At 34.5% G+C, this 18,991-nt stretch overlaps 1 protein-coding gene and 1 pseudogene across 2 annotated transcripts; one reads left to right on the top strand and one right to left on the bottom strand.

Annotated features, from left to right (window-relative positions):
* Positions 1-50: 50 nt before the first annotated feature.
* Positions 51-8,040, bottom strand: LOC11417416 (cyclic nucleotide-gated ion channel 1). 2 transcript variants are annotated; one of them, XM_024778387.2, is made up of 8 exons: positions 7,803-8,040; positions 7,541-7,666; positions 6,608-7,169; positions 6,163-6,375; positions 4,779-5,068; positions 2,859-2,970; positions 1,698-1,934; positions 51-991 (listed from the first exon to the last, which is right to left on the bottom strand). In XM_024778387.2, exons 2-8 carry the CDS (start codon positions 7,567-7,569, stop codon positions 293-295), a joined length of 2,142 nt encoding a protein of 713 aa, XP_024634155.1. In that variant the 5' UTR covers positions 7,570-7,666; positions 7,803-8,040; the 3' UTR covers positions 51-292. The 2 variants fall into 2 exon arrangements, with proteins under 2 accessions (XP_024634155.1, XP_003602214.2); XM_003602166.4 differs by having other exon boundaries at positions 7,541-7,656.
* Positions 8,041-10,538: 2,498 nt separating this feature from the next.
* Positions 10,539-17,625, top strand: LOC11417415 (dehydrogenase/reductase SDR family member on chromosome X-like; annotated as a pseudogene).
* Positions 17,626-18,991: the final 1,366 nt, after the last annotated feature.

Raw genomic sequence — 18,991 nt, 5'->3', positions numbered from 1 at the left:
CCCGTTTTGGACTTCAGCATCACAAAGTGTGAAAAACAGACTAAAAAATATATACTTATTCCGCACCAGTTTCATTTGAAATCATTTTAGCAACAATCATATACGTGTATATACAACTTAATAATCAATGCTTTTATACACATTCTATATTTTACGCTAACTTCAAAAATAAAATAAATAACAAAACTGACATCTTGGTCTTCCTATGAAAATTTCATTTTAATTTTTCAGTTGCGACAACCCTTTTCTTTTCTTTTCTTACAGCACAAGGCATCCATCTCCATTGATTACACTATTGCTCTTCAGCAGTAAAATCTGGTTCAGTAGGCTTCTGGAGCATCATGGGAGGTAGTCTCTCCGGCACCCTGGGCTTCCTTGAGCCATTTTTACGTATGGCTCTAAGGACATTTGCAGCAAATCTTGAAGCATATATTGTGGCACCTAGGCTAGGTGAACTACCACCTTCCTTGGCCAATGCATCTTGGAGCCTATTCTCCTCTTCCCTTAGAGACTCTTCGAGCTTCTTTTTACAATACCGCCTCCACGCTGCTTGTATGAAACATGCAGCCCATGTACGCCATTGTTGCGAGTAAAATCTAAAAGTGTGGCGAAGCTGCTTACTGTGAAGGCGCCGAAATTGAGATGCAACAAACTTCAAATCCTCAGCTTTTAGAGCAAATGCTTCCACTTCTGAAAGAGTTTGGACAGTCCTGGTTGAGATGGGAAGGTTGGATGCAGAACGAGGATCTAATGCCCATGTGAGAAGCTCCTCTCCACAGAAGTCACCAGCCTTGAGGTATTCAGAGTTGAAGAAACCTGTTCTTCCACCGTTTGTTGTCACGGTCAACAATTTTCCGCGCATTATGAAGAGCATCTCATCAACAGGATCTCCTTCGCGAACAATGCAGCTTTCTTTCGTGTAAAGTACTGGTTTGAGACAGTCACACACTGCATCCAAAAGTTGTTCATCCATCTTCTCAAATATTGGCACCTGAAAGATAAAAAGAGTTATTAATATTATATGGAAAATCAACTATAGCTTCAAAGCTTCCAATAGCAACGGTGATTGGTTTATTTTTCAAGGATTGTCTTAAACCAATCATATTTTGAATACCCATGATTCTCCACCAGGAAGCATGGCATTCATGCACAAACTAATTTTAAAATAACTTCAACATGACTAATATCAATCATCTCTCATAGTAATTACAATAGAAGACAGAAACTTCATGACCACCAATGAAAAACATGATCAGCACTAATTCAAAAGAGGTAAAATGTATATATGCAGAACATGTTCAAACAAATGACATGGGAGAGAAACAAAAAGAATTGCATAAAAATATATGCTACGGTGCATGTATGTTATTCACTTATTTATTCTACATGTCCTAGAAGCAGAAATCCAATTTTTTTTAAAAAAAAATGTACAACCAATATTTGTTATTAGTTTTGTGCATGCAAATACAGTGTAACATAACTTCCTAACTAATATATATTCTATTAAATGCTCCAGCACCAAACAAAATAAATTATGGACAGATATATTCAGCAAAGAAATTCACAACCACTATAATCACAGATAGATAAAAGAATTTTTCAGAATGAGATAACTTAAAGAAGCAAAGATCATTGAAAAGTAAAATAACTCCTGTATTAAAACAAGTTAAAAAGACAGGAATCATGGAGAAACATACCCTCATCAGCAAAGCCAAGCAGAGATGACGCTTGATGTCCCTTCTTAAATCCTTGGGAAGATTTCGGATCAAATTGTCTTCATCAACACCTCTAGTTTCTTGCCATTTGTATTGCTCATGTCGTCTGATTCTTTCTCTCAAGTGGTCAGGGAGTAGTCGATGCGACATCCACTGTTCTGCATCTCTCCTTTTCACTCTCATCTCCTCCAATCTTGTAGTTGTTGACTGTAAATATGTCTGTTTTGGAAGAAAAATGAAGTATAATGAATTGAATTGTCGAGGAGAATAACCCAATAATAGAATGGTCCGGGTGTCAAACTATTTTTCGAGCAATAATGTCAATGTAAATAAATGAGGAACAGGATTGTATTTAAAAGATGATAGGAAAAAATAGAAATATTTATGGAAGTGGAAGATGATTAGGAACATATGTTTGCACGTAAGCAGCAATTCCCATACATAGAGAATTACAAGAACTTAATAAACACGAATTCACTGGTTCACCCTATTCTAGGAAACACTTGCATAGGCAAGGCAATCAACATCACTAGAAAAAAATCAAATGTATGCATTTTCCTTAGAAGGCCCGAAATATAAGACTATTATTACCACACCCCAGGTCATAATACAACAATGATCACTACTTCCCCAGGACAGCCCCAGAAAATAGTTCCTCAAGAGCTTTTCATCCACTCCCCAAAAAGAGGACCAACACAATGGTGGGACAATTAAAGCCCTAGTTTTAGACACACTGGCAAAGGTCGAACCTAAAAGCACATACTGATATTTATGAAGCAAAAAGACCACACATGATGGCAAAAAGGCCCAACTCCTCTCAAAGCTAGTTTTAGGTCTCACTCATCATTGGGCCTGGCCTGGCCCTGCTCAATAAGTACATCAAAATTCAATACTGAACATTCCCACTGTAATTGTAGCAAGTGCTCTAATACCAAAAATATGATGTCCTTTTTCGTGAGAGTCTCCCAAAGGGAAAATCAAATTAAATAGCAATAAAACCAGCAAATATTAACAAAAAGGGACAGATCTCAGGAGGAATATATAATACTGGAAACCAATTTATTCCAAAATCAACAAATAGTACCAGCTTGAATTCTTGTATGATTAAATAAACATTATACATAATAGATATTCAGTACCAACCTGCATATTTCCAATGAGGAATGCAAATAATACCAAACCAGCAATGGAAATGAAAATTGCAAAGCAGATTTCCCAAACAAAGGTACTTGTTGCCAGGTTCTGACCAAGAGAACTGCAATAAAAAGGATCCCCCACAAGAGGGTGGAGGAATATTTAAAGAATGTTAGACAGTAACTTGTATAAATACTCAAAATCAAGATTTAAAAAATACTATGGGGAGATTTGTTTCATGACATGCAAAAATATTCCCAGAAAAGTGACCTTGGGATGTGAAGTTTCCATATTTGGTTCAAGTGTTTCTTTAATAAAAAAAAATCCCTGGGTATTATTGATTCCCCATCATGTAATTTACTCACGTTTTCCTTACTTTTCTTTCTATGTTAATGGGTGGAATTGTATATTTCCATAAAAGTTCTTAGAATTTGGGGTTGAGGCCTAATTCAGCCCCACAAACTAGCTTGTAAGGTGAACTCGGCCCATGCAGTCAAGCCTCATAATCACTACTTTAAGCCATATCTATAGACAATGTTGGATTAGACACACACCTTCACTTGCACTACTTAAGCCATATCTCTACGTGATCTAAGACTAAACACACACCCCTCACACTCAACACAATGAAGGTGCTAGGAGTTGTAATTAAGGAAATGAAGCCAAAATTTCCGCAATTAAGGCGACTAGGGGCAGACCACAATTAACGTAATTTTCCATCAACCCCGTCATGCCCAAGCTATGGGCCTGGTGTCACAATGCAAGTGACCCAATATTAGATCTATCTATGACATTACTTAATACTACCTCCGTCCCTAATTATAAGACCCTTTTGAGAATTTTTTTCGTCCCTTTTTGTAAGACCCTTTTGTTATTTCCAACTACATTAATTATTTCTTTATCAACATACCCTTATTTACTTCCCATATTTTTCTTCAATCAACAATAAATACTATGTTGAAAATATAAACCAACTCTATCTCTTAAAGGATATAATTGTAAAAACAATAGTAATTACAAACAAATTTAATACTACAATCAACTTTCTTAATTCTCATGATTTTATCAAAAGGCTCTTATAATTAGAGGGACGGAGGCAATACCATCTTATAATTTGGACTTATGATCCATCTCAACCCCACAACACTGAATTATAAGGTGAGAAATGACTGAGGCTTATAAGCACTACTCAAGTTATATCGCTAGGTGATGTAGGACTAAACACCTCCCAGTCTCCTCGCAAGCATCATAAGGTGGATGTGAGGAGGCAATGAAGGCAATCAAAAGTTGACGCAATTAAGGCAGCTTGAGACACACCGTAATTAAGGTGGCTTTCCAAGAGGAATAGAAGTTACTTTCAAACTCAACAAATAAAACTGAATAATTGTTTTATGTATATTGTAATTAGGACAGTTTTTATTGTATCAAAGCCTGCCTTGGATTTATTATTGCTAAGATCTATAATTATTATTATTATACCACATTATTATTATTATTATTATTATTATTATTATTATTATTATTTTCTATTAGTGAACTAATTAAAATTTGAGAAATTTTCTAGAAAAAATTATGTGCTTCACAAAAATATGTGAATTGTACTTGGGAAGGAAAAAAACGGATTACAGTATTCCCAAGAACATAATTCCTGATTGAAACAAATGCCCATGTTAACGTGAACATATACAGCTCTGAAATTGACATTTGACTAGCAGACCCCCAATTTTCCCTCTTCATTGAGGCGGTAAATATTTCAAAAACTTAAGCCAAAGCCATTTTCCTCTTCTTTGAACCAAATCACAATTACACTCATAGTTCACATCAACTTGGTAAAGTGGCCACAAAAATCATAAACATGTTGCAGCATATGATTAATTAATAATCCAAATAACCAATAGCATATATTAATAAAGAGTCAATGAAGCAAACCTCAAATTCTTTAGGCCCCACCAAAAACAATAAAAGAATTTTTGTGGGAAGTCCATTGACCCCACAACTCCAGATTGAAGGGCATCAAGGAAAATTCCAAAATCAAAGAGTTTTTTATCTGGATTCTGTATTGGGCATGAAGCATTCAGGAATGTTGTAATTGTGCTCAAACCATGATGATCATCACAATACAATTCTGCCTTTATACACGTGGTATTTTTTTGACAAGCCCTTTGCCAGCATGTGGTTTCTCTTTCTATAGAAAACAAGTACCAAAAGGCACCAAGAACCTAGAAAGAAGTAAATCAGCAATTAGAAAGATAGGAAGATGATATATTTTTGAATTTTCACATTTTATTTTATTTTTAAAAGCCAGATCATATAATTTTTTTTAATTTTCATTAATAAGAGCACTTTTATTAAAAAATACAACAATTATGAAGGATTTAAATATGCTACATTTGGAACCAACATAAAATGACGTGGACCTGAGAATGTGAAACAACATCTACATCAGACGCATGTGCTTAATATGTGTATCTGTGTGTGTCAAACAAAAGTGTCTAGCGTTATGTCCAATGAACACACGACTCCTTTAATTTCAAAGTGTTTGCGTCATGGTGACCTTCAGCAAGATTTTTATTAGGAGATATAAAGTGGGTGTGAGAAAATTGATTCAGCTCGTTAGACATGATTAGGAAAAGAAATGAAAATTAATTCATAACATGACCTGATGTATATCATCTGCAAAGAAAAGGTCCAAAATATCACTTTTGCACACAACTAAAACATGAAAACCTTCCCCCTCCCAATCCACCTCTTATAGCTTTGTAGAATTTACTAAAGGTTATCATATAATAATTCGTCATACAGAGACCCCGTGTAGATTAATTTTTTAACCAATATTCCAATATCTGTATCAAGTACTAAAATCAGGTATGTAATGTACAACTCAATACTACAATATATTTTGGTTAATTTTAACCAATACTCTATTATCTGTATCAACTCAGATAAGACACTTATAATGAGACGGAGGGAGTAATGTACATCTCAGTCATGTAAATTGTACAGTTGGGATCATAAGCCATGTGTGTCCACATAGTCACCACAAGAGAAAATATACGTGGCTAACAAAATTTACTTGTTTAATCTAGTGATCAGGAAAAATGAAATTTAGTGTATTAGATAAAATAAAACTGCAATTATTAGATACGCTTCAAATTTAAAACCATATTTAAAAAAAAAAAAAAAAAAGTAAGGAAAAATAACAATGAATTCGGAAATAAAAAAACCCATGTAAGTAACTAAGTATAGCTAAAAAATACTTTTTAATAAATATGCAAATGAAAAAACAAAAATAAATAATGCAGCATAAACATACATGACTTGCAAGCATGTAAAGAAAGAGATTAAATGCAGCTCCAGCCCATGCTGTTTCAGTGAGAATGCCAGAGGTCCTTGTAACCTCTTTATATAGTGGAGCTATTCGTATAAACCGTGGCACATATTGGAAGAATACAATAAATTTCAGCAAGTTTTTCGTGTTCAGTGATTCTGAGCCTGTCATCTTCGGAATGATAAATAGAATAACCACCTAGCAATGTAAGAGCAAGTTTTGAGTCAAAATAAGCTTACTAAAAGAATCCGACCGTGTAAACTTGTCAATCTAAGCACATAAAACACTTAAGAAATTAAACATGGAGGGTTGAACTTATCGACTAATTACCTATTTACATTACATGATGAATTTGCCAACACGTTATGATATTGATATTGGATTTCAATGCAATAACTAAATAAATCAAGGACAGAAGAGTTTTCCGTACCTGTGGGAGGGGAAGAACGGCAAGAATGTCAACTAAGAAATATGATGACATATATCTCTTTGCTATTGCCCAAGCATCTTGAACCAACACACCTCTTCCAAATACTCGAGAAGAGGGAGCAATAAATCCAGTACGAAATTGAAAAATGATATGAATAATATAAAAAATGTCGGAGAAAGACCTTAAAACAGTTGCCGTAGTTTCCATTTTTTTGTCCCGTGAAAGACATTTCTTGCCATCATCAATCACAGGGATATAGAAGAACAAAGGATCAATCGATACAGCAATAAGACACGATAACACAAATATCTTGTTCCATTTTTGAAGAAAAGGACCCTGAGGATCAAGAATTTTATTTCTAGAACTAAAACATCTAGTAAGAGCACTGCTTTGTGAAAAAGATTTGAAAGGTTTTTTTGCAAATCCCTTTATCCTCTCAGAACTAGACTCAAATCCCCTTTGAAACTTGTTTGAAACTGATTTCAGTGTAGTTTTAATTCTCCCTGACTGCGTTACGTGAATTATTCCGGGAGAGTTAACCTCTGAACTCCAGTCCTGAAATCTAAACATCATATAAAAAACAACATAATCTCAGCCCATGATAAACCATTCGGTGAAGACACATCCAAACACAAACGTGGATTAAGTAATAAAACCTATGAAGCATTGACATAGACACTCACACGACACTAACACTGACAAGTTGATGCCGGTAGTAATTTAAGAAAATGATGACACAGTTGAATGTAATCACACGTGTCTGTGTCTGTGTCTTCGGACACTGGACACGCGATCAGAAGTGTTGGTACTATCTAATACATAGAATAAAGTTTGACAAAGTCAATGGGAAGCACAAGATACTTGCTTCCATTGACAATAACAAAATTACTTGTAAATAATTAAATTTAAGGCAGGTAGAAAATAGTAACTAACCTAACAAATTTATCTTGATGAAAAGTCATGATCGTGAGAAAGTTGAAAAGCAAGACAAAACACAATGAATCCGTGTCTTGTAATAATCTTAGAAAACAGTATCCTTCTTCATGAACCTGTCAAAACCTACAACAAGTCAATAGAGATTGATTTTATGAATTAGTCAACCAAAATAGTAATTAATAAAAATTAAATGAGAAATAGAAATGAAGTAAAAATCAACGGTAGATGAAAATGAATGAGAGGAGTTATGAGAAGGTACCAATTCATGAGAAATAAGTGAAGTAATGAAAGGAAAAAAGCATAGATAGGATTGATGATGATGATGAAGGAAGAAGAATTGAAGTGAAAGAGAAGGTTCGTGGAAGGTGTTATTATTTACAGAGAGATAGCGACGGAGAAAGATATATGTAGAGAGAGAGAGAGAGAGAGAGTTTGCGTTTTTTGTGTTGCGTTTCTTTGCGGTTGAACAAGTTGAATACTGCTTGAGAGACAGTCATAGACAGAGAGAAAGAGAAGAAAGTCCTCTCTGTCGCGGGTCCCACCACCCTCAATCAATTATTATATTTATATTAAAAACAGGGGTGCAAATAGCAAACCTAGTGTGATTTGGGCCTCAAATTGAATACCCAAGTTTCTCATTCGATAATTTATTTTCCCAGCCTCCTCACTTCTTACGCTCTCTGAAATTTCAAAATGACTTGTAAGATGTTGGATTATATAATTCGAAATAAGGTTTTCTTCTGTATATTGTTTGTGAAAATTTTACAATCTAAAAAAATAAATACTTCACATTTTATAACCTGAACACTCCTCGTACACCATACTTTAAAACATATATATGAGATGTAATTATAAAATTCGAAGTGTTTGTATGTTTATTATAAATTTGAACACCCTCTTCTGCCAAAAAATAATACGAAAAACAGATTCATATTAGATAATCTAAAATGTATTAGCATATAAATTTCTTTTTGTGACATGTATAGCCAATTTAAGAATAATACTGACCATTCTAACCAGCTACTTCAATATCCAGTTGATAATTATATTTTATTATATCCTTAAACTTGAATTACACTTGCATAAGTAATATTCTAAGCTACTCAATCTTTTGCCAAGTACCCAATTTACAAAATTGGAGGTGAAAGATCACATAATCCTGGGAGTTTTCAAAGAGACGAAGGAGGCGAGTGTTTGAGATAAGAGAATGAGAAAGTTCCATTCATTAAAAAAAATAGAGAACTATGACTTGTATCTTTTTGTGAATAGGAGAAGTGAACTTTTAAAAACAAGAGTATTGTTAGCAACACTCTCTCCAATACTCAATCTCTTATTTGATTAAATCATTGTGGGTCTGCACTTTGAAAATTAAACCCACACAAAATAGTGTGATATACATCGATTTAATCCAATAAATGAGTGAGTGCTAGAGAGTGTTGAATAATGAGTGTTGCTAGCATTTTTCTAAAAGGCTTAATACATCATTTGGTCCCTTAACTTATTTTTGGTTTTCAATTTGGTCCCCTAACTATAAAATGTCTCAATTTGGTCCCATAAACCTTACACCGTTTACTATTTTGGTCCTCTCCGTTAGTATTTTGCAAAATCTGTTAACTTTTTGCCACATGTCATTTAAAATTGGTGATCAACGGTTGGATTTAAAAAGCACACTTGGCATACCGTGGACTCACAACATATGATAACTTCCATCTTCATCTTCTTCCATCTTCATCTTCATATAACCTTCATAAAAGAAATCCAATTTGTTTTAAAAATCCAAATTTTTTCCTTTAAAAAATTCATCATTTCAACTTCATCAAAAATCATATAATCAAATCCTTAAATATATTGTCATCTTCTTTTCTCTTCATCTTCACTTTCTCTCTCTAAAAGCTCTCTCACAAACAAAACAACGCTGTTTCTTTCTTTCTCTGTTTCTTCTGGAAAAAAAATTGTTGAATTGAACCATACCCATTTTCCATTTCCTTGATCTGCATCATTTTCATACTCATACACTTTGAATTATGTAGTTTTGAAGCTATGAAGGTAACAATGTGAGGTAAAGTTTTCACCTTTTTGCAATGGTGGCTGCCATTTCTGAAAACACATTAACCTCTTCAAGATCCGACATCAACAACAATAACAACAATAATGGTGTGTTACCCAGGAGAAAAGGTAGACAAATTTCTTATACTTGTCTCCTTCACCTTGATCTTCTTCAACAATAACAACAAGATCTTCATCAACAACAACAACGGTGTCTTCTTCAAGAAGATTTGCTTCACCAATTTTGTCACGTTCAACAAATTCACCATCTTCAATACCAATTGATGTTCATTAACTTGCATGTGCCAATGAATGCAATTACCCATGTGAGAGATGTTAAAATCAGCTCTCGTTTTCTCAAAATCTCAATGGTGTGCGAAGTGCTTTCTTCCTCCACTAGTGAAATCCAAATGCTGATTATCTTGTTCCTACAATTTTGTACATATTTTGCCTACTGACATTGAAATGGATTATATGGATTTGATAATATGAAGTTGAAGTTGATTAGGTTTAAGGATTTTATTTAAGGATTTGATTATATAATTTTTGATGAAGTTGAAATGATGGATTTTTCAATGAAGGTTATATGAAGATAAAGATGGAGGAAGATGAAGATGGAAGTTATCATACATTGTGAGTCCACGGTATGCCATGTGTGTTTTTTAAATCCAACCGTTGATTACCAATATTAAATGACATGTGGCAAAGAGTTAACAGATATTGCAAAATAGTAACGGAGAGGACCAAAATAGTAAACGTCGTAAGATTTATGGAACCAAATTGAGACACTTTATAGTTAGGGGACCAAATTGAAAACCAAAAATAAGTTAAGGGACCAAACGATGTATTAAGCCTTTCTAAAAACAATGTGATGATGCAAGTCAATTGAATCATGCAATTACATAAAATAAGTGTGAATCGATTCATTCAATCTTTAAAAAAAAAAATATAAAAAAAAATAGACGTGAATCGATTCACAAGGCTGCAAGGAGAAAGTCTTCCTTGATCACAGTCTGTCTCACGGATACAACACATCAATTTTGAGCATAACTAATAAAACCTGCACACCAGCATGGCATTAAAAAAAAAAAAATTGAATTGTGAACCGCTTCCCCTCCCTCCCTCCTTCGGCAACACTGTAGCAACAATAACTCGTCACCTCCACACTTTTTCCTCCGACCTCAATTCATTGTCTTCCGTTACCACCACCACTACCAACGACCTGAAATCTGAATCCACTCTTTCGCCACCATCCTTCCCACGCACATCTCCCCCTCCACCTACTCAACCCTCTTAACGACCCTCACCTCACCGTTTGCAAAGTCGACTCTTAGCTCTCTTCTCCGCCGAAGCCAAATCATGTGTCGGTAAACCTCTTGGTAGATTTTGGTAGTGGCGATAACTGGTTCTCCATTGACCTGCGGCGGAGTTGAGGCAGCGCTCGCCGAAATCGATTGAAGAAGACAGAGAAAGGGGCTTCTGATTCATTAAATGACACATGTCATTTTTATTTGTTGTGCCTAAAATTGATATGTTATATCATTGACCAAGGAAAGGAAGACTTTCTAAATTGCAACCACAAAGGAAACAAGGAGAAGCATTTCCACCTCTCTTCCACCTACCAAACCACTCAACACTCGTCACCACCGGCATTAACGCCAAGCCGCATCAACACCTCCATATGATTTCGTCATCACCATCTTGTGAAAGAAGTGAAGCAGTTTACTGTCCAGAACCGGCGTCCAGCAACTCCTTCGAAACTGATTGCAGTGTTCAGAGTTAAACGGAATTGGCTTGAACGATGGCGCATGTGGGAAATCCAGCATGTAAGTGTTCAATTGTTTTTCTCAAGAAAAAGACAGATGACACAATATAATGCTTAAGATTGATCCAACGGTTCACATGATTTGAAAGTGAGGTGCCTTAAATTCAGGTAATGCCGATCCCAATTAATTGGGCCCAAACCGTAGAGAATCCATCATCAAACATTCCACCGTATATACTGACTATTTTATTCTGAAGCATTCAAAGTGTCATATTTTCCTTCTTCTTCCCTTAACTGACTTCCATCATGAACCCAACCTGAATATTAAGAACCAAAATTCATTATTTCTCTCTCACACACACAAACAAAATGGGAATGATTAATTTGATAAAGGATTTATTACAGTCTCTCTATTTCCTATGCTCGATTCAAAATGACGTTGCTATGGACTTTTTCGGTTGCATTTTCTAATTACCAATTGTTTAAGGATTCGCTCTTTTCTCACAAAATCGTATCCTACCCAAGGTCTTCACCTTCCACTTATCCTAATAAGCCCGTTTGCGTCATCACCGGTGTAAGTTCTTTTTTCTTCCCTCTCTTGCAAATTTCATCATTCATTATTATTACTTATGTGAATTCTATCATTTTTTCTGTGTAGGCAACTTCTGGCTTGGGATTATCTACTGCATGCAAGCTTTCTAAGGAAGGATATGTTGTTGTTATTGGTAATTCTTTATTCTTTTTGCTAATCTCGCAATAAATGCTAAAATACCTTATCTTTTAACTCCTTTTATATGCTAATTAACAATCAATATTTTCTACAACCTCATTTATTTCTAAGTGCATGCTTCGATTCACTGCAAAATTGATCAAATTACGCTGCCACTGTGATTATATGAAGCTCTAAACTGTAGTTTTTGTCCAAATCCCGTGATTATGTCAATCTCACCGTCAATTTAGACATGCACTAATTGAAAGTGGATCTATGTATCATCGAAGCTTCAGTTTAAGTGTGTGTTTGATACGTGTTGGTGTCTGACACTTGTGAGTTGTGACTGAAATACAATCACTTCTATTTTGTCAAATTTCTATGGTGTCTATGCATTGGTGTCAGTGTTGTGTTGTGTCGTGTCTGATGTATGTGTCTATATTGGTGCTTCATTAAGTTGGCTAGGTTATTTAGTGGGATTGTATGTGTTCAAAAGACTATTTGAAAAAATGTTTTGCTACCTGCTAGCATTTTTCTTCTAGTCTAAGCAATGTATACCTAAGATTCCTGTTGTGGATTGATGCAGTGGGAAGATCAGAGCAGTTGTTGTCAGAGGTATTTTTCTATATTAGTTATAAGCATCATGGTAATGATGATTCCATGCATTGTGAATATCTTAATTGAAGTTGAAGTAAATGTCACTAGAAGGGGGGTTGAATAGTGACCCTTTAAAAATTTCTCTGTAATACTAAAATAAACAAAACAGAAAGTAAAGAGTAGGGTTTAAGAGAGATCACACATAGAAGTTATCCTGGTTCCCCCAATATGGGTTAGTCCAGTCCCCACAAATTTTGAGATTATCCACTAGTTCTTGGGAGTTTCTTCCTCCTCTTTGCAATGTGCAAAACAATATGTATTCTCTAAGCCTCACCAGGCTTACACTAACTCTCGAGCTCTCGCTGAGCTTGAGGCTATACAACTATGTATTCTCTTAGCCTCACCAGGCTTACACCACTGATATTATTAGCTTCAGTAAGCTTACAGTATCACTCAAGATTTTACAGGCTTGAGGATATACAATCAAAATGAGATTTGATGTTTGGATCTAATTACAACTTTCAAACTACTAAGAGAATGAGAGATTGTAGTTTGTAATACTCTTAGAAAGATGATCCGAAAATATGATTGAGTTCTGTAAGAGTATTTTTGATATTGAGATTGATTGATGAATTTATTGCTTGTGTGTAGGCTTGTGATTGTATTGGAAATTCATGCTTTCTTTGTTGAGAGAAAGCTTATATTTATAGCCAGCCTTCATCCTTCAATATCTGCAGCTATTCATTCTTGTGTAAACGCCCTTGATGTTGATAGGAATTGCAAAACTGCCATTGTCCCATTCTTTTGTACGTTGAGTTTGAGCTTGCCAGCCTCGGCCTCAACTTTTAACACTAAGAGCTTGAGCTTGAAATGGACCAGGAGCGTGTGTGAACAATGAAAAGTACATGAACAGTAAAAAGATATTTTCTCTTTACTACTGTTTCTATCTTGTTCTCCAAGATGCATCATTGTCATTGTCCTTGCAATGCTTTGTCTCCAAGACACCATTAATAAATCATATTAGCATCCTTGGTCACCAAGTCTTGTTACTTTATGATTTTTTGCTTGCTTGCTCATCAAGATACACAATAGGGCTTATGTCATCATCCTTGTCTTTTCCAAATGATTAGCACATGATTGAAACAAAATATTTGTTCATTTTCCCTTGCATGTGCGCATGGCATTTCCTTTGTGATGCTTTATGGATTAAATCATTTAATTAACCTTTCTTGATTAATAATGAATCATATTCTTCTCGAAAGCTTGAGCATAAACATCAAAGGATACATGGCTTTAACAATGTGTGAGAATTGGACTTTCCTATCCTTAATAAAATTCACTCAAGAGCACACATTAAATAACCAAATAAAATTATAATCTTAATTTTAATACAAGAGTTTGTTTATCATTTAAAAACAATTTCAAAGGGATTTTTGCTTCAACATTAATTGTGTTCTTCCCGTTGTTTGATAGACCATAACAAAGATTAAAGGTTGGAATGAGGATGCCCACCTCAAAGCTTTTTAGGCTGACCTTTCGTCGGTTGAGTCAATTATAAAGTTCAGTACTTCCTTGCGGCAGTGGCTTTTGGATTCTGATTTGCACTGCTCGGTACAGATACTAATAAACAATGCTGGAATACTTGCCACATCTCTTAGAGTCACAGCTGAGGGCTACGATCAGTAATTACTTCTTTTTTTTTTCCTAATCTTCTGTGCTAGTGGTTAACATAATTCTATCTTTATCGTTGGAACTTCCATGCTCATGGTTGCCTTGCATAAAACAATAAAAGATACATAAGACACACTTTCAAATAATAATACTTTCCTGATGTGCATACTTTATTTATGCTTTAGGGATACGGTAATAGGTATTAAATTAATTAAATGTCAACTTTTGAGACGGCGTTGATTTGCATGACATGATCACCAGGAACTTTATGGAACTGATACTTGAGAGACATAGTTAGAAGCGTTTGTATGCACAATGGATGCATTTTTATGGGATCCTTTGATGCAAGATTATTTATCTGGTTTATATCTGCTCCATGTTTGTTTACTGTCCTAGTTTCGAAATTAGTAGTTACTCTTAAAATCCAACGATATTTTCCACTCTTTCTCCCAGGATGATCGGCACAAATTATATCGGCCCATTTGTTATGACCAAGCTTCTATTACCACTTCTTGAAAGCAGTCATGTATCTTCCAAAATTGTTAATGTAACATCATTTACTCACCGAGCTGGTAGGATAATCATTTTAGTCCTTACTTTTTGATTTATATTATTGTCTAGTGATCCTACTCTTTGGGTTTTACTGTTTTCCATAAAATACTTATTGATTTTCTCTACAATGGCACACTCCAATAGAACCTTCTCAAGCTCTTTTCTTCAGTTACTAATATGCAGGTTGATGAGGGAACTGTATATGGGAAGAAATTTTTAAAATCAAAACAATACCCATATGCTCAGATCTACGAGTATTCAAAATGTAAGCTTTATATTCTGAATGAACTTATACAGATTACACTGTATCTTTCGCCCTAATTCCTAACTAGCATGTATTTTTGTTGAAGTATGTCTACTTCTCTTCTCGTATGAGCTCCACCGACAGCTTTGCCAGATGGGTAAATCTCATCAGATATTTGTTAAGTATGTTTACCAAATCAACTTTTATTTCCTTTTGCCATCTTTTTTCCAAGTGTTGTGTGTTTTTATAAATATAGGTTATTTGTTTTTGTATAGGCTTCCACGACTTTCCTACAAATTATTGTTTCCCAAGTTCTTTTCTGCACACCCATGGGCTCTTGCTCAACTTTTATTTCCTTTTGCCATCTTTTTTCCAAGTGTTGTGTGTTTTTATAAATATAGGTTATTTGTTTTTGTATAGGCTTCCACGACTTTCCTACAAATTATTGTTTCCCAAGTTCTTTTCTGCACACCCATGGGCTCTTGCTTTTGGCAAATGTATATGCCAACCTGAACATATAACGTATTGTCTGTCGATCTCATGCCAAACTTGTAATTCTCATATAGTTCTGAACTTTCAATTAAAGTCTGAGATATGTTATTGTTGAAATTTGGGGCCTAACTCAACCTTACAAAACCGGCTTGTAAGGTGTGAGGGCCTCCTCTTTATAAACTCTTCTCAAGAGTGCTATCTATCCGATGTGGGACTAAATCCACCCCCTCAAAGCCAACACAATGAAGGTGTTGGAGGCTGCAATGAAGGCTAACCAAAGGTCGCAATTAAGGCGACTAGGGGCGGGCCGCAATTAAGGCGGAATTTCCAACAGTTATGCACCCCTCTCTTGTTAAGGATGCAACGAAGCTACTATCACAATCTTTGTCTCCCAACAAGTAGCATACTCCGCCCCTGAAGCTACAACTACCTAATTATCCAATGAGTTTGAAGGAAAATTGTTGCAACTCTTATGAAAAAAGTGCGAGCGGATACACTCTTATGAAAACTCACTTGTGCACTTGTGGTTGGGTTTAACCTATTGTTGCATAAATAGCACCAATGAGAGTGACTTTAGGTTTGAGCTAGTGTTGCAACTCGCAAGGAAAAAAAAAACATGAATAAAAATTTGCAAGAAAAAGAGAGCCTTGCAAAATATTTTATGCTTTGTAGATAAAGCTTTATTATATTTCTGGTTAATAACCATGGGTTTTACTCCTCTTTTAGTATTCATTTTTTTTGTATTGCTATGCATCAGTGTTGCAAATCCTAGAGTTGTACAAACAAACATCATGCGAGAAGTTCCAGCAAGCCTGTCTTGGGTAGCATTCTTTGTACTGAAGCGTCTACGCCTATTGGAATCCTCTGAGTGTGGGAATGATTCCATTATTGATGCCGCTCTTGTTCCGCCTGTGAGTACTTTTTTAGCAGTCTTTGTTGATATCTGTTTTACATTTTTACTGCATGCATTGATGTTTCAAAATGACCGTCTACCAACTAACCTGCTTATTACCATCAATTGTAGTCATATCTAAGGTTTCATCTGATGCAATATCTAATGTCTGATGCCTTATCCTTCTGCGTCGGTAATTCATCTTGAACTAACCCAAGGAAACAACATATTGGTCAATTATTTACATAAATACATTAAGCCTGCACACACACAAATCAGCAGTCAGCTGAAATGAATGAAAGTAGCAACAAATACACTCATGAAATTAAATTTATTGTAAAATATTAGATTAATATATATGATTTTTTCCTCGTGTTTTTGTGCTGCTAAAAATGTTCCGATGTATGACTAAAACAGTTTAATATTAAAAAACAATTATACACTTTTTTGGGTAGAAAAATATAGGCTTAAATGCACTTTTCGTCCCTCTATTTTAACTGAAACATGATTTTCGTCTCTCCATTATAAATTCAGGATTTTAGTCCCTTAGTTTCACAAGTTTGAGGATTTTTTTTTCACAACCTAGTTGCGAGCTTATTCTTTATGACTTGTCATTTTCATTAATGATGTGGAATTACATTTGATGATTTGACATTATTAACTTGGACCTTTTGAATAATTGATCTATACAAATAGTTATCCTCGATCACTGGTATTTCTTACAAATTAGTCTCGAGTCTTGACTGGAGCCAATGAGTTCAAAATGTTAATAAGCTTACATTTTTTTCAGGGAACATCAGGAGCTTACTTTTTTTGGGGGAAAGGTAGAACTATAAATTCTTCAGCACTTTCACAAGACGCCAAATTAGCACATGAGCTTTGGGAAACTACATCCAATTTGCTATCAGTGACCCCCTTTGGTAATTAATAACAGAAACAGTTTTTGACATTGGATTGTATGTCATGTTGTGTAATACAAAGAATAGCGGAACTTACACTCTGAAACATGGGTACTTGTAAAACGATGAAGTACCTGTAAAATTTGTGGTTTTCTCTTATTGATTAATATAATAATATATGTTAATATAATACTTTCTAATTTTTGTGCTTTTGAGTTTCTTTGTTGTTGTAATCAACCCTACTTTTTTACTTTTTAGACTTTCATTGTGATGTTCTTGTTGTGAATTGAAGAATTTAACTCTTTTATGCTTTATATTATAAAGCAAATCTCATTTTTTTTTTACTGACGTACCCGTACCTTACTATTTTCTTTTAATATTTAAATTGTCGTATTCACATACCTACGTTTACTATACCTATCACATACACGATGTAGACTAATAAGTGGTAATTCCTCTTGTTTTTAATATAAGCAAAAAAATATATGTGTAGACTGATAGTGGTAATCCCTCTTGTTTTTAATATAAGCAAAAATATATGTATTTGGTCTAAATTTAGATCAAATACACATATATCCAAAATCAATCTTACACCCTTCTAAATCAATTTTGGCTTCTTTAAATGCAAAGGGAATGATAGAAGTCATGAATCTCAAAACATACCACAACTTTAAGAAAAAGGGGAACATTTAAAATGAAATTATTTCCATGTGCTTGTTTCATAAGATTGTTCTCTCTTGATACCATTCAAGATTATTTCCGTGTCGGTAAGTTGTCATATTTAAACTCTTAAAAATTGGTATATTGGAGCCCTAAAAATTTAAGATTTATTGATATCATTAAGTTTAAAATTTGGAGGCCCTTAATAATTTCTATTTAATGTTTTTTCGGAGGATTTGAGCCCTCAAAATTGTGACCCTATGTCATGGTTCATAGACAATTCATCAGACATGCATATCTTCTTAGTAAAAGTATACAATTAGTGTGAAACATTCATCAATTTATCCAATAATTAATCTTCTGCTGAATAACTTGCCTAACCAACTTTAGTGATCCACCTCTTTCTTCATATTTTTTCGTCTTCAAATTGTAGAACTAGAGACTCTAAAGAAGTTAGAGTTCAAATCCAAACTAATCAACATAATATTGATTTTTATACATGTTACATCATTTTAATTATTAAAAATTATTTTTTGGGTACATACTACACCATTTATTTACTAATTTTGAAACCAATAATTTGTCATTTCATTTCCCCTAATTTTTGTTGTCGTTTCATTAAATGATGTCATGTAATATAATCATATATTTAACACTTGATTTATTTGGTAAGCGATCTCTTTTACAAAAATAAAGTAATTTTAATTTTCTCAAAAGATAATTTTATCATCCAATGCGATGTGATATTATTTATTTGTACGATGGGTTAGTCGTATGATTTTTTTTTTGGTCTTAGATGAAGTGGTAATCCGCTGAAAATAAACTCACACAGTGAGGTCCCGGGTTCGAACCTGGATCATGACGTCCGGCCTTACAATTTTGGCATTTGCCAGTTGAGCTAGGACTTCTAGACGGGTTAGT

Source organism: Medicago truncatula, chromosome 3, assembly GCF_003473485.1.
Source record: "Medicago truncatula cultivar Jemalong A17 chromosome 3, MtrunA17r5.0-ANR, whole genome shotgun sequence".
Taxonomy (NCBI): domain Eukaryota; kingdom Viridiplantae; phylum Streptophyta; class Magnoliopsida; order Fabales; family Fabaceae; genus Medicago; species Medicago truncatula.
The sequence above is the reverse complement of the archived record's forward strand: the minus strand, read 5'-3'. Positions and strand labels throughout refer to the sequence as shown.

What these genes read in the sequence shown, in the direction of transcription:
- LOC11417416 (XM_024778387.2), bottom strand. Translation starts at nt 7,569, where the DNA reads ATGACTTTTCATCAAGATAAATTTGTTAG. An exon ending in CCGTTCTTCCCCTCCCACAG is followed by an intron (nt 6,376 to 6,607) that starts GTACGGAAAACT and finishes TTACATTGCTAG; the next exon opens with GTGGTTATTCTATTTATCAT. An exon ending in TCCTCATTGGAAATATGCAG is followed by an intron (nt 1,935 to 2,858) that starts GTTGGTACTGAA and finishes CTTCCAAAACAG; the next exon opens with ACATATTTACAGTCAACAAC.